We start from the raw sequence: 11,364 nt of genomic DNA, 5'->3' as shown, positions 1-11,364 counted from the left end.
GGAACCAAAAAGTTTCTAGGTTTTTTGGTCACAAATCGAGGAATCAAGCCCAATCCCTCCCAGATCAAAGCAATACAAGAACGGGAGTGGCCAAACTCCATGAAGGACATGCAATATCTCACCGGAATGGCAGTCATGCTGAACCGATTTATCAGCTGGTATTTAGATTGTTGCAAACCTTTCTTCAAAACTTTGAAGGCCAAGTTCTTTTGGGATGACGAGTGCGACCGTGCACTGGCAGATCTAAATGTATGCCTTTCCTCGGCCCCAATCCTGGTCACACCAAAACCGAGCGAAGAACTGTATCTTTACTTGGTAGATTCTCAGCACGCAGTGAGCGTCGTCCTCATCCGCGCTGAGGGGATCCAGCACCTCTCCATCTTCTACGTTAGCAAGACACTGTTCCTGGCTGAATCAAGATATCTACCACTAGAAAAACTGGCTCCCGCTCTCATGATGGCTTCTAGAAAGCTGGCGCACTATTTTCATGCCTACACGATAGTCGTGCTAACCGAATTGCTCAAAGCGCGCTTTGAAAAGGTAGATTTCACCAGCAGAATTTTGAAATGGGCCGTGAAATTGGAGCAATACAATATCAAGTTCCAGCCGTGCACTACTATCAAAGCTTAAGCTCTTGCCGACTTCGTGGTGGAATTTGCCCCTGGAACACACCCTATTTACCCTGTCGATTTGGCTAGCGCGGACTTGGCGCAGCCCATGGCTTAGATAGTAGAAATAAGTGGTGGACAACAAGTAACAGAACAGCAAGAGAAAGCTGAGCAAGAAATGGAAGAACTGGTCAATTTACCGAAATACAAGCTCGACGGAGATGTAGAAAAAGACCAAAACGAGCCGACCAGTACCTTGGAGTTGAGGAACTCTTAAAATCCCTTCGACTGCTGGAAGCTATTCATCAGTGAGATGTGGAAACTCTTCGTTGATGGCGTCTCCAATAGACATGAAGCCGGGCTAAGGGTCGTGTTGACATCCCCAGATGGGCTGACCATTGAGCATGCGATTACACTCAGGTTCCTAGCATCCAACAACGAGGCGGAATATGAAGCCTTCCTCACCGGATTGAAGAGCACTTTGAGAATGAAGGCATTATAACATATGGTATTCAACGACTCCAAGCTGGTGGTCAATCAGGTCTCCGGGGAATATGAGGCCAGGGATGAAAGGATGGCCAAGTATCAAGTGCTGGTACGCACAGAAATCAAAAGTTTGCCGCAATAAGAATGGAACAAATTAACCGTAAAGAAAATAATGCAGCCGACGAATTGGCCGGCCTAGCATCTATGTAAATGAATTTTCCCAATCCTTTGATGATAGAATTCTTACCTCGACCGAGCATTGAGGAACCGGAGGTGCCCGAAGTACTCTGCGCCAACTTGGAACCATTTTGGATGAACCTTATCATCACTTTCCTAAAGGATCATATTCTACCTGCTAAAAAGAAGGAGGCCAACAAGATTAGAGCCAAGTCAGAGCGATTTTGGCTTTCTCCATCTGGCACCTTGTACAAGAAATCTTTCACTAGGCCGTACTTAAAGTGTGTCCACCCTAGCAAGGTTAAAGCTTTCCTCTTCGAGATTCATGAAGGCATCTGCGGAAGCCATATTGGGGGCAGATCTTTGGCTTACCGAGAAATTTCCTAGGGCTATTGGTGGCCGTGCATGCAGGCCAACGTGCAGAAATATGTTCGTAAAGGCAAAAAATGTCAAAAATTCACTCACCAGATTCACCAACCGGCCAGAGAATTGCTTCCCCTTGCAAGTCCTTGACCATTTGCGCTTTGGTGGCTAGACATTGTAGGACCTCTTCCAGCAGCTCTAGGTAACTAGAAATTTTCCATCGCTACTACTGATTACTTCACCAAGTGGGTAGAGGCCAAGCCATTGGCCACCATCAAGGAAAAAGATGTTAAAAAATTTGTTTGGCAGAATATCATCACCCGCTTCGGCATCTCAAAAGCCCTCATTTCGGATAATGGCACTCAGTTCGACGGAAAACTCTTTCGCGGGTTTTGCGAGGAGTTAAAGATTGAGTTCTATAATTCTACACTGGCCTACCCCAATCAAATGGTCAAGCTGAAACTTCAAACAAAACCATCTTGGATGGGCTGAAGAAGTGACTAGAGAAGGCCAAAGGGAAGTGGGCTCAAAAACTCTCCAATATGCTCTGGGCATACTGCACTACACCAAGACGCTCAACCGGTGAAACTCCATTTGCCTTGGCTTACGGCATGGAGGCAGTCATACCACTGGAGATCGGCATGCCAACCATTCGATCTGAAAGTTTTCAACCAGACTTGAACAATGAAGTTGTAGCCTTGGAGCTTGACCTAGCCGAAGAAAGAAGGGAACAGGCTCTAATCCACATAGTAACTTACCAACAAGAGCTCTCCAAGAAATAGAAAAAGACTATACATCCTAGGCTATTCAAGATCCGAGACTGGGTCTTGAAGAAGGTAATGGGCAACACAGTGATCCCTGGTGAGGGCAAATTAGGAGCAAATTGGGAAAGGCCATACAAGATAACTGGCCTTGCAGGCAAAGGGGCATACCACCTGAAAAACTTAGATGGTAAAGCTATCCCCAGACCATGGAATGCGGCCAATCTCAAGATATTTTACTTTTGAAATGTAATCTTTTCTGCTACTTTGCTTCTTGTAACTTGGCCTTTTGGCATTGGGTGTAATCTGCAACATGTAATAGAAGATGACCCATTTTTTCTCTTATGTTCGCATTTTTACACGGAAATGTTACAAAGATATTAAGCTGCTGTGAGTACCATGGGCAAGTGTTCCAAACCGGGATAACTTTTGCAGAACAAGTGATTATCCAGTTATGGGCTGATTTTGCTCGTTGAACTAAGCTGAACTTGCTCGATTGCCCAAACAGTTGGTGTTTTGCCTAACTTGTATTTGAGCCGAGCCAATTTTGTTCATAATTATCCGAGCTAATTTTTGATTGGCTTTGTGAAGCTAATTTTGCCCATGATTACCCGAGCTATTTCTTGCTCGCCGATGAAGAGCTGATTTTGCTCATCATTGACCGAGTTGTTTCTTGCTCGTCGATGTAGAGCTGATTTTGCTCATTCACCGAGCTGATTTCTCTTGACCGCACAAACAAAATCAATTTCGCCTAACTTATATTGTAACCGAGCTGACATTGCTCACCCGCTTAAAATGTTGGTGTCTTTACCTAGTTCTTATTAGAACCGAACTGACCTTGCTCAGCTTACTAAACAGTTGGTGTTATGTTCAACTAATATTTTAAACCAAGATGAGTTTGCTCGTTCGTTAAACCGAGACCATTACGCTCAGAACGCACCGAGAAGATTTTATCTCGGCCAAATCAAAGGAAATGACAACCACAGGGCAAACAAAAATTTGCATACATAGCGAGCAAAAAGTTCACTTTTCATTCATAATAAAGCCTGATTACAAAGGTGGGGCTCGTAGCCCGGCTACATCCAAAAAAAAAAAAAAAAGGAGGGGGGACAAACATAAGCCTAGTTGCACCTTAGTCAATATCTACAGTGTCCTCCATGTAGCCCACCACCTTTTCTGCCACATACTGCGCAGTTTCAGTGCCAGAGTTCGTTCCACGGTCGGCGGTTGAAGGCTCCTGCTCACTGCTTGGCGCCGCCTCTACTGATATGGCTGGCAGTGGGGTCTTGTCGGTCGGCTATAGAATCGGCTCATCGACCGCGCTGGCCTCCTTAGCGTCGACTATCAACTTCTGCTGCACGGCGGCAGCATATGCCTGCATATAGGAGGGAATAAAGGCAGGTGGGGGATTATTGAACACCTTGGACTTCAGCGCCTGACTGAGTTTTTCCGCAGCCGCTTTCCAACTGCACTGAAAAAATATGTCTTTGGTGCTCGCCACCTGCTGCCCGTACACCCTTTCTCCCTCGGCGTATCCCCGGTCTTCAGCCTCGTCCACTTCTTTTTTTAGCTCAGCCCCGTGGATGGCGCGAAGCTTGCGTAGCTCGGCTAGATATCTCTCCTTTTTGGCCTGCACGGCCTTATCATTCTCCTCATTGGCCTTCGCCAACTTCTCAGCCAAGAGATCCTGCTCGGTTAACACTGCCTCGTGTGCAGTCTTCAGCCTCTCCAGCTCGGCCGTCTTGGATTTGTTATCAGCGATAGCCTCCCTCAAACTCTGCCGCACAAAAATCATACGTTCATGCGTCAAATAGTTTTTTTGCGCGGTCTGCAGTAAGGCAGAAGTTAATATGAGAAACCGATCGATAACTTGGAAGTACAATAACTCGATCACTTACCAGAACGATTGATTTAGCGGCCGACCAGAGGACTTTCAGGTCGGAGAGTTCCTCATGCTGCTTCATGTCCGCAGGGAGAAGCAAACCCTTGGTCATGTTATAACAACTCAAAAATTTAAGTTGTCCCTTAAATTTTATATTCGTATTATTTAATTATAAATGAGATTATAGGAAAAAAAATATAATTAGTTTAGATTTGGAAATTGAACCTAAAGGTAAGAGATAAACATGAATTAATGGCATATTAATGAGAATGCGACACGTGGGCAACTACGTGGCTTGGTGCCACGGTTCTCTTTCTATATAAAGGAGGAGGGGAGTTGCTTAGGAGAGGAAAAGGAAAGGAAATGAAAGGAAAAGAAACTAAGAAAAAAGGAAGAAAATACTGGAAGTCGAAAGGGTCTTTGGTAGTTGAAAGAAAAAATGAGGTATTAATTTTAAGGTGAGTTATATTATACCTTGAGTTACCATTATATATTTTACGTATATTTTTGAGTTACCATAATTTATTTTATACAAGTTATGTTTTATAAATTATATTAATATTTCAATTACGTAGATTAATTTCTAAACTCTATTTATTTAAAATGAAACTCATGGATATGTTGTTTAACTTTTAATGATTATTTGACAATAATCTTGTAAACAATTATGTTCTGTAAGTACCACCACGAGAGTCCCATGCCTTGGGGGACTTAAATAACCATTGGCCTCTAGTTGGTCACTTTGTGACCCTCTATTGTCATGGATCTATTGACCTTTGTTCTGTGCTGAGCAAAGTGATGTGCGGAGATAAATGCTACACTATTGTGGGAGCCACCTCTATAATCCGTACGAGCCACCTCTTGAATCCGTACCTCTGTTCTAGCTGTCACTCTTGTGACCTCGGTTCTGTTTTGTTCGGTACGGTGGTTATGGTTATTTATTTACATAATCTCAATTTTGCTACTTAAATGATTGTTTGTTCAAACTAAGTTATTTTAAATATTTTAGTTACATAACTATTCATGGTTATTTTGTGTCCTTTATACTCTTGGTATAATATTTCTCACTCTGCTATGCACTTATAGTTGTTTGTTAATTTTCAGGAAACAGTGCAATTCAGAAATAGCTTTTGAAAAGTCTTAGATGCGGGGCTACGGAATAGACACACACAACACTTTTATGATATTTTTATATGTAAATATCGGCCTTTTTGGTCAATAAATTTTGTAATAAAAATAAAAGCTTTGATGATTATTTCGGTACTCTCACTTAAATATTATTTCCGCTCGCGTTTATTAATTTGTTCAAGAATTGGCCGGAAGTAACTTCTGTTACTGGCCATCACGATGCTTAACCCTTGGGTACGGGGAGCGGGTCATGACACATGTTAAAGCCAAGTGAATGGTCCTTATCCACGTAAACAAAGTCCGCCTCCGTTACTATCACGACCCAAACACGCCCCCATAGGTTTAGCATCGTAACCGGCCAGTAATCCGTGATTACCAAAGGCCTATTTAACAACAATGCTAATAATACAATATAAAGGGGCTGGCGGAAGCCAATCAATAATAATATACATCATCCAATGAGCTGTGAGGACCTTAATGGAAATAAACTTTCATAGAAATAGTTATATACACGAACACTTATGTCCATAAAGCTCATATATACAAGACAAAACACAATGTAGGGAATTAAATCCCATTATCGAAAACAGTATTAACAAAAGTCATAAAACATTCATTTCACTTGACCAATATCAAAGGGGTGAATTTGAACCACCCAAAAAGCCTTGACATATGTTGGTTCGGAAGCTCGCGATGAGACACAATAGCTGGCTTGACAAAACAAGGGTTCGGGTCGGCGCCACTAGCTTTGATCCGGTGCTCGATTACCTACATATATATAATAAATAGTGAGCTAGAGCCCAGTGAATAACAAATGTGTAAAAAGGTTAAGAATGATGTCCTTACAGCCTTTGAAACAATCGATTAGCATTAGAACATTTTCAATCAATATCATTTGTCAATTAATCATTCAATTCGATCCATCATATTAATATAGGTCATATGTGGTACATCCAATAGTAACAATACACTAGGTCTTAAAAGACCGAACAATTAATTGATGACCATCATACAATAACAATAGTTTCAAGATTGGAACTGACAGAGATCTCTATAACAATAATGATGTCAATAACAATAACAATCACAATACGCTATGGATGCCACGAATACAGTTCAAAATAGGATCATCATTCAATCAATAAAAAGTATCATTTCAAAAAGCAATATGATTTATCAATCTGAAAATAAATACGATTGAACATATCTTTACAATATTGTTACTCACAATGGGTTTCTCGATACACGTACTATTGGTTCGGTGTCCGACCTAAACAATTAAAGTCAAGCACAACACAATTACAATCACACTCTATTCCATTCCATTCGATTGTTCGATCTCTATTCATTTTCTTTCATTTGATTCTAATTTTTCATTCGGTTATTCCTATTTATTTTTCTTCCATTCCTTTTAAATATGAATGACTAGTATTAGGAATAAATTAGATTATTAACCTCCAATTAAAATATGTTTAGCTATGTATTAACCAAACTAATTAAATATAAAAAAAAATCTAATCATATACCAACCCTTATTAAGTTCACTAATTACACAGTCAAACTTAAATTTCGCTCATACACATTAAATTACAATTATTCAGTCATGCTTAAATTACTTAATCGGGAACTCATAAATATGTACTTTTTGCAATTTCGAGTCCATTTTCAAGCAAATCAAGGTCCAAATAATTAATCTTCACATTTATTTCCATAATCTTAAGCCTAACTCAATTTCAATTGAATTTAATTAATTCGCAATTAAGGCTTAATTTGACTATATCTAATTTTACGAACCTAAATCAGATTTTTAATTGAATTCTTATAAGGCTCTAAATATCAAATTAAACTCTTTCTTCCATTTTTGAAACTCAATTTCATGAAACATCCATTTTCTTGAACCCAAGCTCTAATTCATGTTTAATCTCTTCTCATATTCCATGAATCATGTTTGAAAATAAGTTTAGAAAACGATTGTTTTATTCATGGATTCTTGAAAGCATGACATGCATGTAAGGATCATTTAAACTAATAGGTGTTTGAACTAAAATTATGCCATGCATGTTGAGTTTTAAGCATGTATTCTTCTAATTCCTCATTTTATACTTATATAGACCCAACTCTAATATTTACTCCATGAATTGAAATGTTTAATCTTAAAACTTGCATCCTTAAGCTTAAAGTCCTCAACTCTCATGGAAAATTACTTCATTTTGTGAATCCATGCAAGAGAATGAATGTATGTTCATGAATCTTTAAAAATCTTGACATGAATGTATACATCTTCCATTTATATCAACATCTCTTACAATCAAGTTTATTCACCTCATCAAGTTTATATTCTTCTTAAATAATCTAGAATTCCATAAATATGAATGTGATTCTTCAAATTGGTGAGATACAAGCAAGGAAATCTTACCTAGAGTTAGAAAATTTAGTTGGATTCCTACTTTTTCTTCAATTTTCTTCTTTCTCTGGGTGTTCTTTTCTTCACTTTCTTTTTCTTCTCTTCCTTCTCTATGTTAAGTTGTCCCACCAAGTCTTTACTCCTTCTCTCTCTACGTGTATAGTTTAAGGCTACCCAACAAGATCTACTATGTGTATTTTCTATATTCTTTGATGAGTAAAAAGCATTAGACTCAAATTAATTAAACTAAAGAAATTAATTAAAATCAATTTGACTCAAATTAAATTAATCTCATCATATTATAATCTTAATTACACTAAATTAAAATATACTAAGGTGAATTAGGCTCTAATTTCTATCCAATTATTTAATTCTAACTTGTTAAAATTAGCGAATCAGACAGGTTTAATTTTCATTCTAACCTATCTGTTCAAACAATACAATTCAATAAATCTCATAATTAACATGTAGGAACATAATTAATAGTTCCAATTAAGGCTCAATTCAATCACTCAATCACAAACAATTTCAGTAAATTGAATCAATTTTAAATTAAATTTCTCAAATGGCTCTTAAAATTCCCATAAGCCCGTCCATGTACTCAGTTTCAATTTGTGCACCTAATAAGATTGTCGATTTCAGTCTCAAAGTTGTAACCTTAACAGACAATTTTCCAATTTGCAGAGATGTGCACATATTAAATTACTTGGCACTTAGTTCAATTAGCATTAACTAATTAATTAAAGTCACGATTAACAAGTCTAGGTTGTCACAGCCTTCCCACTTTAAGAAGTTTGGTTCTTCAAACTTATGTTATACATATATTTCAAATGTAAATCAAATATCTTAGGTCTACATTATACGCCATTCAACAGTTCACTGTTCAAATCAATCATCAGTTCCATGATCCATCACAATTGGTCAAATTAGTCAAAAGTTATCAAGCATTCAACGTAGATCCATACAGTATTCCTATGGCAATCACTATAATACTAACATAAACAACCACATGATGTCCATAATTCTCATTTTCCACAAGTTCAACTGCATACTACTGTAATCTCAACGCAGTCAATCGCAGGACATACCCAGTTCGTATATTTCCAAATAATTATAACATCACATTCACAGTACAGTAACACAAAGGTACCCAGGCATTGAATCAAATAGTCAAGGTAATATCAAAGCAATTTCACACATGTTACAGGTAATTCAGATACTTCCCTAAAATCAGTAGTAACTATAGGAAATAAACGTAACAATTCACTAAGTTGCCCATTCGCAGTTACTCAGAAGTTATTAGATTTATAGATAGATCAAATTCCTGTATACATCCACAGTAGTATAACATTGAAACAATTAGTCACTTGATGTACATACTTCATATCTCCCCCATGATAATAGTTATAGAATTCGATATTCCTAAAACAGTCAATATTCAACTCTATGCTTCATTATAGCCTTTCTACATTCTCCGGTAGTCATCAAGAATATCTAGGAAATCCAAAGATTATCCCCATAACAACAAATGTGTTACTAAGGCGATTAATCACCAAATGTATTGAATTCATATACCTTCAAATATCCATAATCAATATAGTTCAAAGGTCAAGGTAAGCAGTCAGATAATTCAACATTTCTTCGCTATATATTCTGGACATTTGATATAAACAATCAAATCAGATGACGATTATATCCCATCAATCTTAATCACGGTTTCATTTAGAGGTCACAATCAATTTGCTTAAATAGGCAGTTGACAATTTCACAACAAATTGAGGTCTACCAATTCTCACAATTATATTTTAAGTCATGTCATAATAGTTCATCTCAAAGTCACATCAATAGGTACCATTAGGCATACATATTTATAATTTGCAACAAAAACTGGTATACATCAAGCAGTTTGAGCAAAAATATTTGGAAGTCCAAAGTCAAGTAACATATAGATAATTAATCACAACAGTAAAAGTATATTAAGTACCTTTTTCCTGGGTCAGTACAAATTTTCTCCCTTGATCAATTGGGCCGAGCTAGGTCAACACGGGATATGGCATTGGGCCTCGCTAGGGCCAAGGACCATGTGCCCGGCCTAACTGAACCAACACGACTACCCCAACCCATTAAGTTGGGTTGGGCAGGCCGACTGAGCTATGATCTGGCGAAGATGGATATTTGATTAAATTCGTATTGATGCGTTGGGCTGAGCTACGGACAGTTCGGACAGACGTAGGGCCGAGGAGTCCTACGAGGTAGCAGGGCGAGGCCGAGATGCCGAACTGCGTGTCCTACGACCAGTTAATCCAGATGGACCGGTTTATTGTAGCTCGGCCGGTCCAGTCTATTGTGGCGTCTGTTTCTTCCAAGTGATAGCCCGGTTGTGTAAGCCACCTGGACCAATGGAAAAGCAGAGAAAATCCACACGTGGTATGCGCGGCGGTTTGACAAACACTGTTTGGAGGTTTTGGTCTCTACACGTGTAAAGAGGGAAGAGGGGAGCATAGCCGCCTGTTCAGAGAAGGACAGCAGAGGTAGTGCACCCACAATCTCTGAGGCTGCATGGCCAGCCTAGAAAAGAAAGAGGATAGAGACGTTAAAGGCCAGCAATCTAAAGGAATTCCCAATTCGCTCTCTAGAGCGCTCTCTATTGTTCTTCTTCTCCTCCAAGTGTGCTGATTTGATCACCGGAGGGTTTATCCAGCAGCACACCGCCGGGCAGCTCAGCTTCTTTTGGTTTTTAGGTTAAGCGGTGTTACGTGGAGCTTGGGTTCAAGGAGTACGGATAACTGAGAATATTTCACCCCCGTACAAAAGTGGTGGTGGAACGAAGGTGGAGTTGGTGGTGTGATAGAGGGAGGTGATGGCAATGATGGCGACGGTGATGATAGTAGTGGCCGTGGTGGCAGAGGTGATAGTTTGGTGAGATTAGTAAAATTTTAGTTTGGAAAATAATTTTTTTTCTTTTAAAAATGAAAAATATTTTCAGCCTAAATAGATTTATTTGTCGTTGACTATAGAAAATATTTTTTTATTGACCTTGTTCTTCATTGTACCAAATGCTAGAAAATGCATAAATTGTTTTTTAAAAAATATTTTTCACTCAAACAAATGAAGCACAAGTTTCTATCTAGATACCAATCAATTAACTCAAGAGCAGGGCTATTTAAATTTTGGCTTTTGTAAATTACGGTTACATTCTCGACAATCTACTTCTATAAAGAAATGTACATTCATTTTAAATATATTAACTAATGCGATAAGAACACTTATTAATAAGATTTTAAAATTTAATTAAAAAATCAAATTTACTCATGGATTTGTAAATATTGATGACCTAAATGACACAGATTGCATATTTTTTAGGTTAACAGTGTGATTTTTTAAATTCAATTTCTAAATTTACTAGTGTATTTAATGGCGTCTACTAACAAAATTAAATTGGAAATCAAATCAAAGCACTTTCAAATAGGAAAAATTAGTGAAACATCTCTCTACAACTTTTGATAGCAGGAGAGGTCCAATATGTTTTTTTTTATTAGTTAAGATCCCTTAATA

At 38.3% G+C, this 11,364-nt stretch overlaps 1 protein-coding gene across 1 annotated transcript; it reads left to right on the top strand.

Annotated features, from left to right (window-relative positions):
* The first annotated feature begins 1,113 nt into the window (after nucleotides 1-1,113).
* Nucleotides 1,114-1,658, top strand: LOC145800784 (uncharacterized). Its single transcript, XM_082890522.1, has 2 exons — nucleotides 1,114-1,222; nucleotides 1,333-1,658. The coding sequence occupies exons 1-2, from the start codon at nucleotides 1,114-1,116 to the stop codon at nucleotides 1,656-1,658; spliced, it is 435 nt and encodes a 144-aa protein (XP_082746648.1).
* The last annotated feature ends 9,706 nt before the right edge of the window (nucleotides 1,659-11,364 follow it).

This window comes from Camellia sinensis, chromosome 10 (genome assembly GCF_055761805.1).
Source record: "Camellia sinensis isolate YWXY chromosome 10, ASM5576180v1, whole genome shotgun sequence".
Classification (NCBI taxonomy): Eukaryota; Viridiplantae; Streptophyta; class Magnoliopsida; order Ericales; family Theaceae; genus Camellia; species Camellia sinensis.
Note: the sequence above shows the minus strand (reverse complement) of the source record. Positions and strands in the feature narration are given on the sequence as shown.